This window comes from Mustelus asterias, chromosome 1 (assembly GCF_964213995.1).
Source record: "Mustelus asterias chromosome 1, sMusAst1.hap1.1, whole genome shotgun sequence".
Classification (NCBI taxonomy): Eukaryota; Metazoa; Chordata; class Chondrichthyes; order Carcharhiniformes; family Triakidae; genus Mustelus; species Mustelus asterias.
In genome coordinates this window covers 158,959,678-158,982,967 of record NC_135801.1, presented here as the reverse complement: position 1 = coordinate 158,982,967, position 23,290 = coordinate 158,959,678, and the positions used below count along the sequence as shown (strand labels likewise).

The window sequence follows — 23,290 nt, the reverse complement described above, 5'->3', positions numbered from 1 at the left end:
ATGACTTAACTGAGCAGAGACTCAGCAGCTGCAGCAGACCAGGACGTGCTCAAGTTTGAGAAAGAAAGAGAAAATTAGTGATACCACAGGGAAGTATTGCAACTTTGTTTGCCTTTCTCTAAAGTGAGGGAATTTGATTAAGCTGGAAAAATAAAAATTTTAATGTTTGATAAATAAAGTGTTCAGTAAAATATTCCACTAACTTCCATAATGAAGTGACTCTTAAGTCAACCGAAGAGAAGCAAATAGCTGATGATTTGTTTCAAGCATAAAGATTTATCAGTATTGGCAAGATTTATTATCTAAAATATAGAGGAATGGCAAGGCAGCCCTGACAAATGGACAAACATACAAGCAAACAAATTAGCAGCAGGAATAAGCAATTGCCTTTTGACCCTATTCCGCCATTTGATAAGATCTTGGCTGGTCTGATTGTGGCCTCAACTCTACTTTCCTGTCTACCCACTATACCCTTTAACTCTCTTGTCAAACAAGAATCCATGTAACTCGGTCTTAAAAATATTCAGTAAACCTGCTTGCACTGCTCTTTGGGGAAGAGAATGCTACAGACCAATGACCCACAGAGAGAAAACAATTCTCATCTGTGTCTTAAATGGGAGACCCTTATTCTTAAACTGTGTTCCCTTGTTCCAGTCTCTCCCAAAGTGCCAAACATCTTTTCAGCATCCACTCTGTCAAGTCCATTCAAGATCCCATGTTTTAAAACTCCAATGGATACAGGCCAAATCTGGCCAAACTTTCCTCATAAGATAACACCTTTATCCCAGGAATCAGTCGAATGAATCTTCACTGAACTGTTTCAAATGCAATTATGTCCTTTCTTAAGTAAGGAGAAAGCATGATTAGACTATTGAGATGGACAAGGGGCCATGATCGTGATGAATGGCGGAGCAGGCTCGAAGGGCCAAATGGCCTCCTCCTGCTCCTATCTTCTATGTATCAATATGTGTAAGGAGACCAAAACTCTACACAGTACTCCAGGTGATTCCAGAGATGAGGGGTCCGTTTTACAAAGAGATATTTGCCAATTGAGGCCTATATTCCTCGGAGTTTAGAAGAATGAGAGATCTAATTGATGTGTACAAGATAAGGGTGATTGACAAAATAGACGTGAAAAATATGTTTCCTCTTACAGGGCAATCTAGAACAAGAGGTCACAGTTTTAGGAAAAGGGGTGGCAGATTTAAAACAGAGATGAGGAGAAATGATTTTTCTCAAAGGGTCGTGAGTCTGTGGAATTCACTACCCCAGAGTGTGGTGGATGTCGGGTCTTTGAGTAAATTTGAGGAGGAGGTGAACAGATTTTTAATTAGTAATGGTTTGAAGGGCTATGGTGAATGCGCAGGCAAATGGAGTTGAGGCCAAATTGAGATCAGCCATTAAATGACAGAGCAGGCTCAAGGGGCTAAAATTGCCTACTCCCACTCCTAGTTCTTAGAAAGTCTCACCAACAGCTTGCACACTGACAAAACCTCCCTACTTTTATATTCAATATCCCTTGTAATAATCAGCATTCCATTTGCCTTTGTTATCACTTGCTGTACCTGCATACTAACCAACCTCAAGTGCATATTCCATGCCTTGTGGGAACTCCAGGATGCTTCCAGTGTCAGAGATAACCATATCTGCAGGATGCATCACTAATTGCAGTAGCTTGAGATCTGGGGTTCAGAACTTCAGCAGCACCAAATGTCACTTTGGCACATCAGTGGGGTTGAGGGCTTTGTGGATAGAACATGAATACAGTCACCTCGCATCTTAAGAATATGCTTGGACAGGGGAAGTGGGTTATCATCAGGCGTGCAAAAACAAACAGGCAGATAGTGCAACTGTCCTGAGCGCATCTCACTCTCCAATGAAAGTGATAATTCATCTGGGAAGTGCAGCTACAGCCAAGTCAGTGGTGCCATGGTTGGCTCATCTGTACAGGGAGCACAAAGAAAACTGGAAGAGCAATAGTGATTGGAGTTTCAATGGTTAGGGAACAAATGGACTGTGGCTAAAGGGTGGTATGTTGGTCCCTTCATGCCAGGGTCAAGGATATCACCAAGTTGCTGCAAAGCACCCTGTGGGGAAGTGAGACCAGTCAGCAGCCATGGTCCACATTGGTACTAATGACACAGGTATCACGTACATGTGAGTATAGAAATAACAGCAAAAAGCAGTGAACACATGGCTGGAATGATTATGCAGGAAGAAGGGTTTTAGATTCCTGGGACACTGGGACCAGCTCTGGGGAAGTTGGGACCTGTATAGGTTGGACACATTGTACCTAAACAGAACCCAGACCAACTCCCTTCTGGAGCTATTTGCTCCTGGGGGTGGGTTTAAACTAACTGACAGAAATGTAGGAACCAGGAGGTAATATAAGAGAGAAATACCAAGGTGCGCAGAATACTAGAAAAGGCATATAACACTAGAGTAGGATGTGATTTGGTGGGTTCAGAATAAGGAGAAAAGCATTAAATACATCTGTGAATGGACCGAGTGTGATTAATAAGATTAGTGTGATGCAGGTGCACATGTCCAGGTGCAATGTGATATTGTGGCGATAACAGAGACATGACTCAAAGGAGGGCAGGATCAGGTATTAAATATCCTGGATACACGTATTCAGCAAAATAGGAAAAGAAGAAAAGATAGAGGGGAGGCAGGATTGATTACAGAGAACATTTCAGTGCTGGAGAGAGAGAATGTCCCCCAGGAATCTATTTGTTGGAGTCAACAAACAAAAAAGAGGCGATTACATTGCTAGGTATAGTCTATAGGCCACCAACTAGTGGAAAGATAGAGGAAAAAAATTGCAAGGATATTACAGAAAGCACAAGAATTATGGAGCAATTATAATAGGGATTCTAAAAATATTAATCTTTAATGGAAACAAAATATATCAAGCAGTTGTGCAATTAATCCTATTTTTTGGTGTGGTCGATGTTAAGTACAATAGGAGGCATTAAAAATAATGCATCGGAAGAGGGAGAAAAGTTTACTCAAGAAGTGGGCAGGTTGTAGTATACGGTGATTGCAAAGTGAATGACACCCAGTGTTGAGAACTGATTTCATGAAAACCGGAGTAGGCTAAATTGGTTTTTGATGCCAGTCTTCAGACAATTCAATTCAATCCACGTGATGTCAAGAAACAGCTGAAGGCTTTGGATACAGCAAAGCTAAGGCCTTGACAACAGTTCAGCTGCAGTACTGGAGAACTTTTGTGCTCGAAAACTACCCACGTCTTTAGCCAAACTGTTCCATAATAGCTAAAGCATTGGTATCTACCAGACAATGTAGAAAATTGTCCAGCATGCTCTGTCGCGGCGGCAGTGGTTAGCACTGCTGCCTCACAGCATCAGGGACCCGGGTTCGATTCCCAGCTTGGGTCACTGCCTGTGTGGAGTCTGCACATTCCCCGTGTCTGTGTGGGTTTCCTCCGGGTTCCCCGGTTTCCTCCCACAGTCCGAAAGACAAAACAAAGAACAAAGAACAATACAGCACAGGAACAGGCCCTTCGGCCCTCCAAGCCCGCGCCGCTCCCTGGTCCAAACTAGACCATTCTTTTGTATCCCTCCATTCCCACTCCGTTCATGTGGCTATCTAGATAAGTCTTAAACGTTCCCAGTGTGTCCGCCTCCACCACCTTGCCCGGCAGCGCATTCCAGGCCCCCACCACCCTCTGTGTAAAATATGTCCTTGTTAAACCTCCCCCCCCTTACATTGAACCTATGACCCCTCGTGAACGTCACCACCGACCTGGGGAAAAGCTTCCCACTGTTCACCCTATCTATGCCTTTCATAATTTTATACACCTCTATTAGGTCACCCCTCATCCTCCGTCTTTCCAGTGAGAATAACCCCAGTTTACCCAATCTCTCCTCATAACTAAGCCCTTCCATACCAGGCAACATCCTGGTAAACCTCCTCTGCACTCTCTCCAAAGCCTCCACGTCCTTCTGACAGTGTGCCGACCAGAACTGGACGCAGTATTCCAAATGGGGCCGAACCAACGTTCTATACATCTGCAACATCAGACCCCAACTTTTATACTCTATGCCCCGTCCTATAAAGGCAAGCATGCCATATGCCTTCTTCACTACCTTCTCCACCTGTGACGTCACCTTCAAGGATCTGTGGACTTGCACACCCAGGTCCCTCTGCGTATCTACACCCTTTATGGTTCTGCCATTTATCGTATAGCTCCCCCCTACGTTAGTTCTACCAAAATGCATCACTTCGCATTTATCTGGATTGAACTCCATCTGCCATTTCTTTGCCCAAATTTCCAGCCTATCTATATCCTTCTGTAGCCTCTGACAATGCTCCGCACTGTCTGCAAGTCCAGCCATTTTTGTGTCGTCCGCAAACTTACTGATCACCCCAGTTACACCTTCTTCCAGATCGTTTATATAAATCACAAACAGCAGAGGTCCCAATACAGAGCCCTGCGGATCACCACTAGTCACAGGCATCCAGCCGGAAAAAGACCCTTCCACTACCACCCTCTGTCTTCTGTGACCAAGCCAGTTCTCCACCCATCTAGCCACCTCCCCCTTTATCCCATGAGATCCAACCTTTTGCACCAACCTACCATGAGGGACTTTGTCAAACGCTTTACTAAAGTCCATATAGACGATATCCACAGCCCTTCCCTCGTCAACCATTCTAGTCACTTCTTCAAAAAAACTCCACCAGGTTAGTGAGGCATGACCTCCCTCTCACAAAACCATGCTGGCTATCGTTATTGAGTTTATTCCTTTCTAAACGCGCATACATCCTATCTCTAAGAATCCTCTCTAACAACTTCCCTACCATGGACGTCAAGCTCACCAGACGTGCTGGTTAGGTACATTGGCCATGTTAAATTCTCCCTCAGTGTACCCAAACAGGCGTCGGAGTGTGGCGACTAGGGGATTTTCACAGTGACTTCATTGCAGTATTAAGGCAAGCCTACTTATGACACTAATAAATAAACTTTAAACTGTCAACAAAAAGTAGGGAAAATCCAACTTGGCTAATTATTGCCCCATCAGCCTACTCTTGATCATCAGCAAAGTAATGAAAGATGTTTTCGACAGTGCTATCAAGCAACCTTTACAACAGCAACAACCTGCTTATCGACGTTCAGTTTGGGTTTCACCAGGGCCACTCAACTCCTGATCTCATTACTGCCGAGGTCCAAACACAGATAAGAGAGCTGAACTCAAAAGAAGAAGTGAGCATGACTGCCCTTGGCACCAAGGCAAAAAGAGTCTAGCTTGAAAGAGCCCTAGTAAAGTCTGATAAACTGGTAGGAAACTCCCTTTTACAGCCTGGATGACTTTCTTGAGCAGGAAGTGTTCAAATCATGTTTATCTGAAGATTAACCATGACACAGGTTGCTTGATGCATAAATTATAAAAAGCACAATTTGGAAATGAACAAACAATTGCTCCAAAACTGAAATAATTCTTAACTTTATAAAAAATGATAACGATCCAGCAAAGATGGGAGAGAGAGGGGCTGGGCAGAAACCTGAGTATTAAGTATGCAGCATTAGAAACTACAGTTAAGAATAACCTCGGACATATTGAGAATTAGGGAAATAAATTTTGTGTAATTTCTCACCTTTTTAAGGCGCTAAGAAATGTTTTGACAAGTTTAAAGTTTGAAGTATTTAAGTATAACACAACTAGTTAGTTTCTTGATTTTAAAAAAAGATTTGATCTAAACCAGTGCATATGTAAGCTGAATACGGTTGCGGCTCTACAAGAAAACCTTGATCAGGCTTTTGATAACATTTATTTATTAGTGTCACTAATAGGCTTACATTAACACTGCAATGAAGTTACTGTGAAAATCCCCTAGTTGCCACACTCCGGCGCCTGTTCGGGTACACTGAAGGAGAATTTACCTTGGCCAATTCAACTATACTGCACATCTTTGGACTGTGGGAGAAAACCAGAGAACCCGGAGGAAACACACGCAGACACAGGGAGAATGCACAAACTCCACACAGAGAGTGACCCAAGCTGGGAATCAAACCCGGAACCTTGGCACTATTAGACAGCAGTACTAACCACCGTGCCACCAAAAGCACATTGGGAGGTTTTATTATATTAAAGACCTATATAAATGCAATTTGTTATTGCAAAAAAAAAATTCCTTTGCTCTCCTTCACTTACAAAAAAATTACCGAATATCATGGTTGGTTGTCTTTCTTAATGTGGAGATGCCGGCGTTGGACTGGGGTAAATACAGTAAGAGTTTTAACAACACTAGGTGAAAGTCCAACAGGTTTATTTGGTAGCAAATGCCATTAGCTTTCGGAGCGCTGCTCCTTCGTCAGATGGAGTGGAAATCTGCTCATAAACAAGGCATACAGCGGCACAAACTCAAGCTACAGAATTCACATTCTAATCAGTATTCTGTAACTTGAGTTTGTGTCTTTGTATGCCTTGTTTATGAGCAGATATCCACTCCATCTGACAAAGGAGCAGCGCTCCGAAAGCTAATGGCATTTGCTACCAAATAAACCTGTTGGACTTTAACCTGGTGTTGTTAAAACTCTTACTGTGGCTTTCTTAAAGCAGACAGTCAGTTGTGCAAGAAAGGAGTGCAAGCTACTCACTTGTAAATTATGTAATTTTACTATTACAACATTGGTCTGAGTGTCAAGTGCAGATGCCACTATACTTGTGGAGCCAATCACACTACCAGGCTGGATTTTACAATGTGGAGGCAGGCCAAACAGCGAGACTCCTGATAATGGAGACCAAATGTTGGGATTGGTGAGCATAGAAAGGAACTAAATAGCTGTCGTCATTTGAGTAGGCAATAAACTAGTGGACACGAGGAGGAATAAGTGAGCACGAACAAATAATAAAAAGATACCCATTATGCATGAGACTGGATTGACACAGCGGGCCCTATTTTACCATTTTGATTCCAAGTGCTGGGCGGACTTGAAATTGGGAGTGTTTCAGATCCGACTTTTAGACCCGTTCTCAGGCGCCCCGACACACACACTGTCTGCAAAAATATCAGCAGGTCCGAATCACACTGCACAAGCCTGTGGGCGGGGCTTAACGCGCCCTAAACCCTGCAGCTCCAATCAGCACCTCCAAGTGCGCATGCACAAAAAAAATGATAGAATGCTGCTCCCCTGCCACATCACTCCCGGGCCAGACAATGACTCCCGCTGGTCCTCACAGACATTGCCCCACCCTGACAACATTACTGACCCCCTTATCCCCCCACCCTCTCTGCCACCCAGATCAATTGCAGGCCCCTCCCCCCTCTGATCACAGGCAGAGTGGCAGCGCATCGCCATTCCTCACACTGATCACAGGCAGAATGGCAGTGGACTCCCCTTTCACCTCCACCCCCCCACCCCCCCCAACAATCCCAAGCAGAGAGCCATCGGATGCAAGGCAGTTACCTCCTCAGGAACCCTCACCAATGGAGCGCCCGAATCGGATTTATATGGAGCATGCCTGTTGCGCGCCAATTCTGGATGGGCGAACGCGGTGGTAAAAGGGGGAATGCTGGTAAAGTTGGGCATGAAGCCCATTAAGTTAATTTAAATGCATGCAATTGTGGGCGTTTTGGGCGCAGTCCCGATCGTGGCCATTTTCGGGCCTTGGTAAAGGGGGAACCAGCGCGGAGGCAGGGCAGATTGCGCTACTCGCCTCATGCCCAACTTGACCAAGTTTTCGCGCCCGAAAATGGGTGCAACGCGATGGTAAAATCGGGCCCAGCATTTCCAAAATTCATTTAGGAGCTCTTGAGGAGAAAAAAATATCTGGTGCAGTTATGCTCTTCATTCAATAAATGAAACTTAAACTCCACGGACAAATAAAAGCTCCAATATCCAAAGGGGAGGAAGGACACAAACCTTTTTAAAATATTGTCTGTTAAACTCATCTTGATAAGTTGCAGCATGCTTGGACTGGATTTGGACCTACTGCACGAGTTTGATTTTACTTGGCGGGTGGGGGGATGAAAAGAGCGCGTGGAGGAGAGAGAGATGTTTCTAGTTGAATTCCCTGGAGTTTAACCTACAGTCCATGTTGAATTCATTTCCAGAGCACTTAGAAACTTTGCTTTGTGATCCTGGAATGTTTCTCATTTTTGTGAAATTGGAAATATTGAAAAAAATGAAATGCATTTATTTTAAACCCATCATGAAAACTACAAGTGAAGAAAGGTGTGGGGTGCTAAGTCTTCACAGCTACGAACCCAGAGTTCGTGTTCCTTAATAAGCCACGCCTGTGAACTCCAGGCTACTTTCTATTTCAAACTATTAAGCAGAGCCACAAGATGGAGCACTACACAGAGCAGCAACTGTGGCAAAAATAACAATGGCAGAGTTTCCAACAGACCTGCCCTTGCACGCTTATGTTTATAAAATGTTTGCAGGGCACGTTGCTGAAACAATGAGCTGATAGCATCAAGGAAAACCAGGCATTTAGGACATGATTGAACTGAACTAGCAACTGCATTGCCTTAATAAATCAGATTGTGAAATAAATGGTGCAAGTGAAGGCAATGTAAATTAGACTGGATAAATGCAGTGTCAATTCCAGCACAAAAGGAAAAACAGGGAAAAGGATAGACTGCATAAGGAGGGGAAAGAAACAAAGGAAAAGCTTTTTTAAAAAAAATCATACATTTAAACCTGAAGGAATGACACTCCACATTTGTAATGGTTAATTTTCAGTGCCACAGGGGTTAATTGGCAGTAATAAACATATCACATCATTAGAAACATATTCAGGTTGAAATTACTGTGTTGAGGTTATTTCCTGTCTATTGTGCAAGTACAGAAATTTCTCGCTGTTCCATACATTTCAGTGGCAAGGCAGACAATGAGCTGCCATTTTTACAGCTTAATGGAATATTTCAGCCAAATGCTTTTGGATTACTGCATTTAACTTCATTTCTACACCAGCCTGCAATTCACATGCAAACTTATTAAGAAGCATGAACTCTGGGTTTGTAGCTGTGAAGATTAGCATCTCACACTTTTCTTCATTTTTGGTTTTTTATGATGGGTTTAAAATTAATGCATTTTCACTTTTTTCTCCATTTCACAAAAATGAGAAACATTCCAAGTGCTGTGGAAACAAGTTTAACATGTGCTGCTAAGTGAAACTCCATGGAGTTCAACTAGAAAGCTACAGTAGCACTTGCAAATCAATAACAGCAAACGTTATTAGCCTCACTGTTAATTTAACAGTTAATTATGGGCCATGTTTCTCATTTTTGTGAAATTGGAAATATGCAGGTGTGGTGATCCTCAGGTTAAAATCAGCACCAGTCAGCTCCCCCCTCACCCCCCACCCCCACCCTTCAAAGGGGCGAGCATCTGGGACAATGGTGACTTTTTACTCTACCAAAGGCAATTGACTAATCATGCTGCAGTTGCGGGGGGGCCGGTTAGAGCTTTAAGCTTCACTTCAAAACACATGCCCATTATTTCAAATTGTCAGCCGAGTGCTCTAAATTTAGTGTCGGCACACATTTGTAATTTACTTGCTGGGACTATAAACAGCGTTCAATTGGTATGAATTGAAAAGTGTAAAAAGACAAAGATAACTATTCAAAGTAGTAATAAAGCGAAGCACAAATAGAACGCGATAGCCTGTATGCAACAATATTTATGATTTTATTCAGACTTCAATGTCCTCTCCAGTCCTGCCTGAAAGAAAAAGTTGGGACCACAGCAGGGAACCTGCAAGCCCCTCTTGTTCCCATAGCAACAAGACCACCCAAGCTTGTTTTAAAGCAGAATTCAGAGGTCACATGACCCCTTCATTTTTTTCGTATCATCCTAAAGGAGAAAGTCCAACATATGGCAATCTTATAAACTTCGTATTTGCATCAGAGTACATAGAAACAGATGGAAATTTCCAGAAGTTCAACAAGTAAAATGAAACTATAAAATTCTGGAAATAATCAGCAGGTTAGGGAGCTGTGGGAAGGGTGGAGTTGGTCCTTCGTCTGAGTTCTCATTTGGACAGTGTGAATCCAGATCAAGATAGAAATGATTCGAGTAAATGGCTCTACATTAGCAGCCAATGCTACCAACCATTTTATGTCTAACCTTTCAAGCATTACACAACTGCTTAAGAGATACTTAGTAACTCCACAGTACAAGACAATCAAACTCCAAAGGGGAGTTGAATTCTTGGTCATCTTTGTGACCATGGGGTTCACTTCTGCATGGCCCAGGTACCAAAATGAAAGGTTTATGAATGTGGAACCAGGAGGTGCAATAATGCACCTCAGATCAACTTGAAAACTACAAGCTGCTGCTAGCCAGTGCCTGCCCCCAATCGCATCTTTGATCATTTACCACACTCTAATCCCACCAAAATCTAATTCAATAGTGGAACTGGTTCAAGGGGCTGAATACCCATTCAAATCTACATTTCCATTTTTCTTGATCTCCATTTATAGAGTCATAGTCAGAGGTTTACAGCATGGAAACAGGCCCTTCAGCCCAACTTGTCCATGCCGCCGTTTTTTTTAAACCATGAAGTTAGTCCCAATTCCCCACGTTTGGCCCATATCCCTCTTTACCCATTTGACCCATGTAACTGTCTGAATGCTTTTTAAAAGACAAAATGGTACCCGCCTCTACTACTGCCTCTGGGAGCTCGTTCCAGACACTCACCATCCTCAGTGAAAAAATTGCCCCTCTGGACCCTTTTGTATCTCTGCCCTCTCACCTTAAACCTGTGCCCTCTAGTTTTAGACTCCCCTACCTTTGGGAAATGATATTGACTATGTACCTTGTACTCGTTATTTTATAGACCTCTATAAAATCACCCCTAAGTTTCCTACACTCCAGGGAAAAAAATCCCAGTCTATCCAGCCTCTCCTCATAATTCAAACCATCAAGTCCCGCAGCATCCTGGTATATCTTTTCTGCACTCTTTCTAGTTTAATAATAGCCTTTCTATAATAGGGTGACCAGAACTGTACACAGTATTCCAAGTGTGGCCTTAACAATGTCTTGTACAACTTCAACAAGACGTCCCAACTCCTGTATTCAACGTTTTGACCAACATGCCGAATGCCTTCTTCACCACCCTGTCCACTGTGACTTCACTTTGAAGGAGCTATGAATATGTACCCCTAGATCTCTTAGTTCTCTCACTCTCCCCAACATCCTACCATTAATTGAGTAAGTCCTGCCCTGGTTCAATTTACCAAAATGCATCACCTTGCATTTATCTAAATTAAACTCCATCTGCCATTCATCAGCCCACTGGCCCAATTGATCAAGATCCTGTTGCAATCCTAGATAACCGTCTTCACTGTCCACTATGCCACCAATCATGATGTCATCTGCAAACTTACCAACCATGCCTTCTAAACTGCCCCACAGTTTAGACAACTGCGGCTATAACTTAATGGTAGCCAGGATGTGGAGATGCCAGCGTTGGACTGGGGTAAACACAGTAAGAAGTCTCACAACAGGACTTTAACCTGGTGTTGTGAGACTTCTTGCTATAACTTAACCCAGAGCCTCTGAAAGATGACTGATCTTCTGTTAGAACACCTCCCCGTATAAATTAAAGAACTAAAATTAAACTCTAATTAACATCGGGCTCGTTTGGCTACAAGACCCAGCTCCATGTTTACACTTCCCGGCACAGACTGTTGGAAAATGTATCTATAATATTCAAAATAGCATGCAACAGTTTTTACAATCAAATTCTGTCTCACCATAGGCCATTTGCTGGACTGATAGGGGTGACCTCCCATCTTCACTTAGTGCTGCTAAGCCTTCATTCGCCTTTCTACAGGAATGAAAAAAAATACCTGTATTAATAACCCACCACTCATTGGGAGAGGAAAATAAACAAATATAACATTTCATTATATTTTAACTGATAGTGGTCAGCTTTCTTCGGTCACATACTGTGTGGTGCAGACAAATCTCAAGTAACCACCAAATTTTGCAACCTGATGCAAAAATTCTACAGCGGGAACATGACTCATGAAAATCACTGAAGCAAAGTTGAAAATTCCAATTAAATAAACTATAAAGCAATTTTCAAAACAAATACAAACCACATATTTTCCACTGTCAAATATTTAGTACTGTTTTTTGGAATGATTCTTTTTTCACTTCTTCCAAGAGTGGTAATGTTCTGTGATATGGTCACAAAGGCTCTGGTGCTGTTCAACTACCTTGTTCAAGTATCTAGTTCCAGTGCACGAGTCAGGACAGAAAGTGCCGGCTAGTTATTTGACCAGAAGGAGCACCACAGCTGCGACACTTGCCAAATGGGCGGCACAATGACAGCGGTTAGCACTGCTGCCTCACAGCGCCAGGGACCCGGGTTCAATTCCGGCCTCTGTCTGTGTGGAGTTTGCACATCCTCCGTGTCTGCTTGGGTTTCCTCCGGGTGCTCCGGTTTCCTCCCACACTCCAAAGATGTGCGGGTTAGGATGATTGGCCAAACTAAATTGACCCTAGTGTCAGGGGATTAGCAGGGTAAATATGTGAGTGTATAGTAGGGCCTGGGTGGGATTGTGGTCAGTGCAGACTCGATGGGCCGAATGACCTCCTTCTGCACGGTAAGGATTCTATGAAATGGACAAATCTGTAGCAAGAGCGAAAAGACCAAAGAACAAAGAAACGTACAGGCCCTTCGGCCCTCCAAGCTTGTGCTGATCATGATGCTCTAGCTTTAAAAAAACTTCTGCCCTTACTCAGTCCATATCCCTCTATTTCCTCCCTATTCATGTACCCATCCAGATGCCTCTTAAATGTTGCTAATGTACCTGCTTCTACCACCTCCTCTGGCAGCATGTCCCAAGCACCCACCACTCTCTGCATGAAAAACCTCCCCCACATATCTCCCCTAAATCTTTCCCTGTCACCTTGAACTTGTGCCCCCTTGTAATTGACACTTCCACTCTTGGAAAAAGCCTCCGAATCCACCCTGTCTATGCCTCTCATAATTTTGTTGACATCTATCAGGTCTCCCCTCAGCCTCCATCTTTCCAGTGAATGGACAGCACTCAAAGTGGGACTTACATCTGAATGTGCAATGTACAGGTGCAGTTCTGAAGCATTAATGTTGTGATGAGAAATGTATATTTTTTGCTTATAATTTCTGTGTAGTTAAAGAAAACTGGGTGTTCGCTTGTGACCAAAGAGAAGGTTCCAAGGGACAGGTTGCCTGTGAGGTCTGAGAGATGAAAGGTTAAAGCTGCTAGGTTATGGTAAGTTTGAGTTATAATAGGTTGGATCTGAAATTTGCATTGTGAGATAAGTGGGGAAACTGGGTTTTCAACTGTGGAATTTCAAAAGGGAGTTCAGAGGTGACAGGGAACATTTTCACTTTACAGGGGCTCCATGAATAAACAGGGAGGACATATTAAATTTTATTGACCCAAATATGGGGGAAAAGAGATTTTTATATTTGGGGAAGTTGAGTTCAAAGGGGTGTTTAAGGACAAAGGAACCAGACGTGAAAGGGGTGTTTAATTGAGTTGAGTTGCTGTGGGGGAATCTCTGAAGGCCAGCTCCTTCATGCGTAATACTGAGAAGCCGTGAAAGTTTTGAATTGGAGGCATCACCAATGTTAACTCAGGGGAGTCTTTCTTTTAGGAAACAGTTTGTTTCTAAACCTCCTTTGGGAATTCCACAGCAGATTGGAAGTGTCTGAGAAGTGGTGAAGTGTACCATTATTAAAGTGACAACAATGCCTTGACTTGAATAATATTTACTGGACTGTTATGGCTAAAATCTAAGGAGTTGTTATGAAAAAGATAGTTTACTCATGTATTTTTGACTTAGCATGCTTATTTGAGATTGTTCTGCAAAACTGTTTTAACTGCGTAACTTTTATATTGCGTGCTTCAGGTTTTTTTTTCTTTTTAATTATTTTTTTTATTTCTAAAATTCTGAAGGTGTTACTGGAGTCTATGCTTTTGAAGTCAGTAGCTCTTCCTCCTCATTTTCACAATAAAAATATAGTTTGTCATCAGTGAGACAGATTTCACTCCAGGGCCTGGCTTGCTCAGCCACAACTCAATCATCAGCTGTGGTTGTAACAACATTGATTTTGCTTCATGACATTCAGGTATATGGCATTACATGACACAATAGTGAGCAATGTTACATACAAGAGCAACACTTTAATAATCTCAGGTTTATGGACCTGTGTCTGACTTTTAAGGGGTGTCTTGACAAATACATGAATAGGCTGGTAATAGAGGGATATGGTCCCCGGAAGGGTAGGGGTTTTTAGTTCAGTCAAGCAGTATGGTCGGTGCAGGCTTGGAGGGCCGAAGGGCCTGTTCCTGTGCTGTAATTTTCTTTGTTCTTTGTTTAACAATAGATGAGATCTCTTAAGACTGCAAGGTAAGTATGAAATTCAGCTCCTATAGGATTTCAATGGGTTTTTTCTCTCAGATGGCAGTCCTCTGATGCAGGTTGAAGGATGGAGGTGTATCAGGAGGAAAATAAATAGATTAGAACCAAGGCAGCCCAAGTCAATGATGTGATGGAAGGAGTGAAGTTATGCACAAAACAAAGCGTTTAAAGGGAAATGAGGGGGTTAGGATAGAAGACTGGAGGAGTGTGCAGAGATAAGTTGATACGAGGCTGTGGATTGATCTGAAAATGAGATTGAGGATTTTAAATTCAACACAAGAAAAGGGGGCTATCAAAGTTGTGGAGGATCTGGGGGACGGGCAGGCGCTTGGTTTCAGATAGCATACAGGCAGTAGGATTTTGAACAATGGCTACGGGATGATGGAGAATTCAAAGCTAGAAATCACAAAATCCTGGATATGATCTTGCAAAAGCAAGAGAATTGAAGTTAGGGCTAAGTGGAAGTAAGTAATCTTGGTGATTGATAGGATATAGAGATCACGGAGGCTCAAACAGAATGCCAAGATCTCACATAGTGTGGCTCATCCTTAACCAAGTAGCCAGAAATGGAGTTAGTAGCATGGGAGTGGATTTTATGGTGGTTTCAGTCTCCCTGATATTTTGTTCAAAGAAACTTTGACATTCATAACCAAATAATTCATAACCCACAATCCAAAGATGTGTAGGTTAGATGGATTAGCCAAAGTAAATGTGTGGGATTACAGGGATAGGATGGGGAAAACAGGGCCTTGGTGAGATATTGTCGGAGAGTCAGGGGCAGACTCGATGGGCTGAACTGCCTCTTCTGCACTGTAGGGATTCTATAATTCTATGAATACTGGTCCGGCAACCTGAAGGGCTACAGGGTTCAGGTAAGTGGTGGAAAAAGTGTAATCAGCATACATATGATAGTTAACTCTAAACATGTTTGTGTCATCGAACAGCAGCATGCACATATATTGAAAAAAAAAAGGGGCCAACAATATATCCTGAGATGCTTTGGAAGTGACTTTGTGGGGCAGAAAGAAAAGCCTTTACTGGAAATATGCTAGCTGCATTTGCACATGTAGCAAAGAAAGATATGAGAGCAGTCACATGGACAACTGTTAAAACAAAATAAGTATCATCAAATCCTGCACAGAAGGTGAGGGCAGGCAACATTCATTTGTGTGTGCCCTGCCAGAATGCAAGCCCTTGGCCCAGTCTCTGCTGATGCTTCATCCCGAACCATCTCCTTGGCAGTTTTTTGTCAGCGGTGGCTTGCTGTGCCTTCTACTCTTGGGGGTAGGGCAAGTTGATAGGCCCCATGTACCTCAGCTGGAATGGGAATCAAGCTGCGGCCGTTATTCTGAACCGCATGCTAGCCATCTAGCCAAATAAGCTAACCAACCCCTCACAGGATATACAAGGCAGCACGAAAACAGGGGATATTATTTGTGTTAGTACATGAGCAATCAAGTGTTGTTAGTAGGGTAGAGGAATTAAACAGGATGCTTTGAGAGAAATGGAGTGGAAGGTGACAAGATTTGATTTATTGTTGTCATATGTATTAGTATACAGTGAAAAGTATTGTTTCTTGCATGCTATACAGAGAAAGCATACCATTATAGAGAAGGAAAGGAGAGAGTGCAGAATGTAGTGTTGCAGTCATAGCTAGGGTGTAGAGAAGGATCAACTTAGTGCGAGGTAGATGCATCCAAAAGATGCTCAAGGACCTGAGAGAAAATTACATTGAGATGGGAAGTGGATAGTTCCAGCAGACAATTGAGGGTAGATTTTTTTTTTAAAGGAGGTAGTGACAGATCAAATTACATTCGCAAATGTTCAGTATTCAGGTTTCAACATCATAAACTCAAAATTTTGCAGGTGGGAATAAATTTTTGAAATATTTCTAATTCAAACAAGCAAAAATAATTATTGTTCTACAGTAAAGTTAACCCAATACAAATGCTTTGGCAATATTTCACACAGTTCTTGGAGACAGCATCTGCAGCTGTACATACTCTCCTCAGCTTCCAGCAGCACACACTGATTATTCAGCAAGTAACAGCATTGGCATCTCAGCTATAGAATCTTATAGGTACTTCTATCCACCGAAATCATGCCAAGTGCAAACTTGTTTCCATCTGCCAATGGTTTATTAAAATTAAATTCCTGGCACTCATATCCTCCTCAACCAGTCTCACTGCACAGATTATAGTGGAGAAGGCATTATGGTCAGAGGAATAAGATGTTTTCCTATTAATTATATAATCAATATCAAAAACACTGTTTAAAGAGACTTTATGCTGCAGGTTACAAGTTTCTCGAATTTATATTTCCCCATTTTCGAAACTATTTATTCTTATATGACACAGTGACAATGAGCAAATTGCCATTTAAATTGAAGCTCATGATGGAAAACAAGGTTTTAAGTTTGCGAAGATCCATAATAAAAGAATTGGAAGATTTTAAAATCGATCAACACTAGAGTGAAGCAGTCAGATGTTATCGTTTGCTCCATCATTTTTGGAATATCCAACAGTGCTATGCTAGTTTGGATGAAATGTTTTACCACACTGATGTAACCAATAATACTATAACCGTAATTTGTCAAAAATACATAAAATGAATTCTACATAAAGTATAATGTCACTATAATGAACAATGCTTTGAATGAGCTCCCACTTCTACTGAACCAAATGGCAAGACTCCTTTACTCCCAATGAAATTCAGCCCAATGACAGTGAACACTTAAGCTGGATCTAACTGGACAAATAGTGATCTCTCTAGAATTCAAGCCATGACTGATAGATAACCTCTACTTTCTCAGGAAGCTAAGGAAATTCGGCATGTTAGCTCCGACTCTCACCAATGTTTACAGATGCACCAGAGAAGGCATCCTTTCTGGTTGTATCACAGCTTGGTATGGCTCCTGCTCTGCCTAAGACCGCAAGAAACTACAAAGGGTCGTGAACGTAGCCCAATCCATCACGCAAACCAGCCTCCCATCCACTGACTGTCTACTTTTCCTGCTGCCTCGGAAAAGCAGCCAACATAATCAAGTACCCCACACACCCCGGACATACTCTCTTCCACCTTCTTCCATTGGGAAAAAGATACAAAAGTCTGAAAACATGTTCCAACTGATTCAAGAACAGCTTCTTCCCTGCTGCCATCAGACTTCTGAATGGACCTACCTCATATCAAGTTGATCTTTCTCTACACCCCAGATATGACTGTAATACTACATTCTGCACCCTCACTTTTCCTTCTCCCCAATGTACTCTATGAATGGTATGCTTTGTCTATATAGCACACAAGAAATAATATTTTTCATTATGTACCAATACATGCGACAATAATAAATCGAATAAATCAAATCATATAACTTCTTGTACTGTGAATCACGTAACAGGCATCATTGCCTGATAAGACACATACCATCTGCATTCAAATTGCAAGGAGGTCAGAGGTCCAAGGAGGCAATTATAACAAGGCAATGTGCCTGAAGATAGCAAGAAGATTGACATCGTCTCTGAAAACAAAATCTTACAAAACCTCAACTTAGCAAAGAGCACTATTGCAACTGTGTGGCCCTGAAGAGGAAATGTAAAACCATTGTCGCTGAAGATGAAACATTGAACAAGAAGGAAAATCAGCTGACCATCTTAATGAAACTGTCTGTGACTGGTGTTAAACCGTAATGTAATATTCCAGCATCAGATGATAGGCAGAAAGTCTCCAGAATGGGAAAAAGTGCAGTGGTGGGCAGGCATGATCCCTGCTGGACAGCGGAAAGGGTGAATACATATGATCTTCTGCTTTTCAACTCATTAATTATGCATTAGCAAGTAGTTTGGCAAATCTCATGGCAGGGCAGGCAGGAAGTTGCCCACTGCACCATTACCTCATGGGGTCGAAGGTCACCCTGGGCCCAATAATGATTCACCTCTATATAGCTTTCCTCCCTTCAAGAGCATTCACCCTCCCCATACCCACCGTGACGCTGCCCATTCTGTTATCCAAGCCATCTGTCTTGTCCCCCTGCGACCCACACAATGTAACTTCACCTACCCAACTCACACCCTGAACCTCTGCCTTACTGTATCCCACTTCCCCCTCTCGTTGTAACTATTCCCTCATACAACAAATACACTGTGTTCTCCCCCCAGGACCTCATTGTCAGTACCACCGACCCTTCTCTGGACATCCATCCCTTTCTCTGCAAGCCTGTCTCCCTGTCCAGCTTGTGATACAAGCACCCGAAATCTCATAGCAATGCTCTTAAAGGTAGGCAAGAGCAGCATGCACATAACTCTAAGATGTTGACAAAGTGGAGCTCACCAGGTGCACGTCACTTATGCAGTCAGGAAACAGATCATTCTAATAATCCTCCTTAATTGGAGGGAGGATGTAACTCCACCAAATTGAACTTTTAATGACCGTTCATGAGATGCAAATGAATGCAGAAGTGGTTCCTGACATGGATCATCAGGAAACTCGACCTTTAAACCGCCATCAAAATTGGAAGAACAAAATTCCAAACTAATTTCCCACCAACAGCAAACTGACTCTTCCCATCATTCCACATTTAGGGTCCTGCCTGCCACAATTCCCATTGCTGATGCGAGCAGAAAATTCCACCAAACATGTGGCATGCAAAGGCCAAAGATTTGCCTTTCATGACCTGCAAATGAAGACCTTTTGTGCTGATCAATAAAATAGGAACTATACGTATGGAAAGATAGATGAATAATTAGATGCAACCCATGTCAAAAACAGAGTTCAATTCAAACTTATAATTTCTTTGTTATTCTAATGCAGCAACTCACCGAACACCTTATTTTAACCATCTTTCCCATCAGTCCCGAGAGGGGTCCTAACAGTGCAGTTCAATTGTGTATATAAACCAACCTCATAACAAAGAACATTAACCTAACTAAATAATACCCCTGAACTTTACTGGCAGTTGGATGAAAAATTGTAGCATGCACGACTAAAACTTCATCAAACGCCAACAATTAATCATGTCAACTTCTGCCAATAAACAACTTCTGTTTTCGCAACATCAATACTGCATGAAAAAAGTTCTCGCCAGATGGAGGACAACATAACAATCAAGCACCTTTAGGCAGACACTCATGTGTCGATGAATGTCTGTTACTATAGCAATTAACTATTCATACAATTTCTTACTGCTGTTTAATTAATGCTGAAAACAGGTGCAATATAAAACTATCCAAATCACCCATAGGTAAATATAGCCATCTGATTATTCTTTTTTACAATATAGAAGGTATGTTTGGAGAGGGGAAGCGGCACATTGTCAGGGATGCGGGGAGAGGAGATGCATTGTGGGTTGATAGGTCCACTTAAAATTTCAGCAAATTATTGCACTAGATCTGAAGGAGCGTGTCTTCGGTTTATGATGAAAAGAGGCTGCAAGGCATCACTGTAGTTATGCTTTGCCATTTGGCCTCCTCTCTGCTCGTCCCCAGATTCAAAGTGGAGCCAAGACCAGACGGTCCTACGGTTTCAGTGCAAGAAGGTAAGTGGGCCATTCAAACCACAGTCAGTGGCAGGCAAACACACCCATTGCTGACCAGGAGATCTGGGCCACTGGCTCGTATGGGGAAAGCAGTAGGATTAGTCTTAGATTGCTCTAGGAAAGGGCCAACACAGACACAATGGCTCCAATATTAATTTGACAATGACTATCAAGCAAATTGGGGGGAAGGGAGGTTGATTGGAGATGGGTGGCTGAGCAGGATGATGGAATTGTAGCAGGAGAAACCCACAAGTCAACTAATGGGCTGGAATTTGCAATTGCTAATGAATTGCACCATTAATATTGACTTGCAGGTTTTATGTCTCGATAGCTGTGCAGCAGTGTAATGCATACCTGCAGGATCTCAGCTGTATTTGAAGAGAGTGTGCACAAATGTGGTTGACCAGACCAGATTTCCTTCCCTAAAGGACACTAATGAACCAGATGGGATTTGAAGCCATGTCTCCAGAACAATCATCTGGGCCTCTGGATTACTAGTCCAGTGGCACTATGCTACTGTGTCCCCTTTAGGTTTATAATAAGTAATAGGACAAATTTCTATCCCAGCAATTCTCCTTGCATTTTATTTGTTTATAAAACATTTTGGTGTTCAGTTTAATGTGGCCTGTTAATCTTTTTGTGCAGCCTCTCTGTCTTCCTCATTAACTTCTTCAATTTCCTCCTATGTTTTCCATAACCTTTCTGGTTATTAATTCCATCTTGCTCATGACATTTGCCAGAAACCTCCTTTTTCATTTTTGTTTTATCTTTTATTTCCATTGTCATCTCGAGTGCATTAGCTTTGGAAACTCTACCCTTTTCCTTCAAAGGAATATACTTAATTTGTACCTGAACACTCATGCCCTCCATTCTTCTATTAATGCTTTACTCTGCAATCACCTTTTACTATCTGCCTTACTAGCCCTCTTATTAAAATCACAGAAATTAGCTCTTTCCCTTGGCTGAATAATTTACTTTCACTACTTCCTGGTCTCTTTTACAATTGCTTTAAAACAAATTATGTTGTGGCGACCGTTAGCTGAATGATTTTCTACTGTAATACAATCCACTTGCTCTATTTCGTTTGCCAGCAGATCCAACACCGTTTACCTCCTTGCTAGACGGAGAATGTATTGATTTAGATAGTTCTGTACATATACCATAAATTCCTCTCCTTTACTACCCTCAGCATTAATTTTGTGCAGACTGAATTAAGGTCATTAAAGTCTCCTATTCTTATTCTATTTTTGTTACACACCTTGAAAATTTGTCAACAGGTTTGCTCATCCATCTCCTTCGCACTGTTAGAACCCCCTTAAAAAGAACTCCTGAAATAACTGCTCTGAGGCTGGTGTAGATTTATTTAGATAGCGAGCGACACTCAGACAGGTACTTCCGCGTAGAGAGTATAAACCCGGAGTGCCAATAACCCTGACACTCCATATTATGTACACATGCAGGGCTCACTGACTGGACAAGCCTTAATATGGGAGCTCTTATTCTAAGAGGTCCACATTGTGGGCCTCAAAGTCATTACAGTAACTACTCCTCTTCTGTTCCTTAACTCAAGTCAAATAGATTCAGTCCTAGAACCATCTAGTATATCCTATTTAGAACACTGACATCATCCTTAATCAATAGAGCACACCTCCTCCTCATTTTCCTTCTTTATCATTTCGCAACACTTGGTAACTAGGAATATTAAGAACCCATTCTTGACCTTGTTTCAGCTAAAGCAACCATGTTGTAATGCCATGTACAATTTGTTCCTGAAACTCACCAACTTTATTAGTTACATCACACACTTCGACATACACACAAAATAATAAAAGGACAAAACTAAAGAACCTATATCTGAAAGCACATGGCATTTGAAACAAAACAGATGAACTGATAGCTCAAATAGAAATAAATAAGCACAATCTGAGAGTCGTCACAGAGACATAGCTGCAGATGACATAGAGTGGGACCTGAATATTGAAGAGTACATGATATTCCAGAAGGACAGGAAGCCTGGAAAAGGTGGACAGATGACTGTTAATTAATGATGGTGTTAGCACAATAGAGAGGGATGACCTAAGTTCAGGGAACCAGATGTAGAAGTGATTTGGGTAGAGATTAAGTCACTTGGGGGAATGGTGTCCAGGCCTCTTAACAGTGCTCACATGGTAGGGCAGAGTATAAAGGATGGAATAATGGGAGCTTGTCAGAAAGGTGTGGTGATAATCATGGGGTTATTAATCAAATCATAGAAATCATAGAAACCCTACGGTACAGAAAGAGGCCATTCGGCCCATCGAGTCTGCACCGACCACAATCCCACCCAGGCCCTACCCCCATATCCCTACATATTTTACCCGCTAATCCCTCTAATCTACGCATCCCAGGACACTAAGGGGCAATTTTAGCATGGCCAATCAACCTAACCCGCACATCTTTGGACTGTGGGAGGAAACCGGAGCACCCGGAGGAAACCCACGCAGACACGAGGAGAATGTGCAAACTCCACACAGACAGTGACCCAAGCCGGGAATCGAACCCAGGTCCCTGGAGCTGTGAAGCAGTAGTGCTAACCACTGTGCTACCGTACCGCCCCAACAGGGGCAATTTTCCAATCTCAACACGCCCGGTGCAAGTCCTGAAGAATAATGTATGGGCCTAAATTCGGTTTAGTGCCCGGCGCCAAACGGTTTGCCTCCTGGCCCCTTTCTAATTGCGCGAACCGGATCGCATCTTGAAAGAGCGCGAGGCCGATTAGCATATTTAAAGTAGCATTTAAAGAGGAAGCTAGCTAGAAATATAAAAACAGATACTTTAAAACAAAAAAAGTTAACAAAATGGGCACTGGTCCTACAGAAAGTGAGTTTGGAGAATTACTACTGGAAAATAAGGGAGATTGCAGACGAATTGAAAAGACATCTTGCATTGGTCTTCATCAGAGGATACAAGTAATACCCCAAATTTGATAAGGTGCCACATCAAAGGTTACTGCGAAAAATAAAAGCTCATGGTGTATGGGGTAACATATTATCATGGATAGAATATTGGTTAGGAAACAGAGAATAAGCATTAATGGGTCATTTTCTGGTTGCCAAGATGTAATGAGTGGTGTGCCACAGAGATCAGTTTGGGGCCTCAACATTTTACAATTTATATCAATAACTTGGATGAAGTGACAGTCGGTATAGTTGCTAAATTTGCTGATGATATAAAGATAGGTTGAAAGGTAAGTTGTAAAGAGGGAATATGGAGGCTACAAAGGGATACAGATAGGTTAGGTGAGTGGGAAAAATCTGGCAAACGGAGTATAATGTGGGAAAACGTGCATTAAGTTGATCTTTCTCTACACCCTAGCCATGACTGTA

General features: G+C 42.2%; 1 protein-coding gene across 1 annotated transcript in view; it reads right to left on the bottom strand.

Moving 5' to 3' along the window:
• LOC144499605 (gamma-secretase subunit Aph-1b) overlaps positions 1 to 23,290 on the bottom strand; it is a 76,727-nt gene that overhangs the window by 35,272 nt on the left and 18,165 nt on the right. The window contains exon 3 of the mRNA XM_078221753.1: positions 11,731 to 11,804. Within this exon, the coding sequence (XP_078077879.1) occupies positions 11,731 to 11,804 (74 nt within the window). The remainder of the gene's footprint in view (positions 1 to 11,730; positions 11,805 to 23,290) is intronic.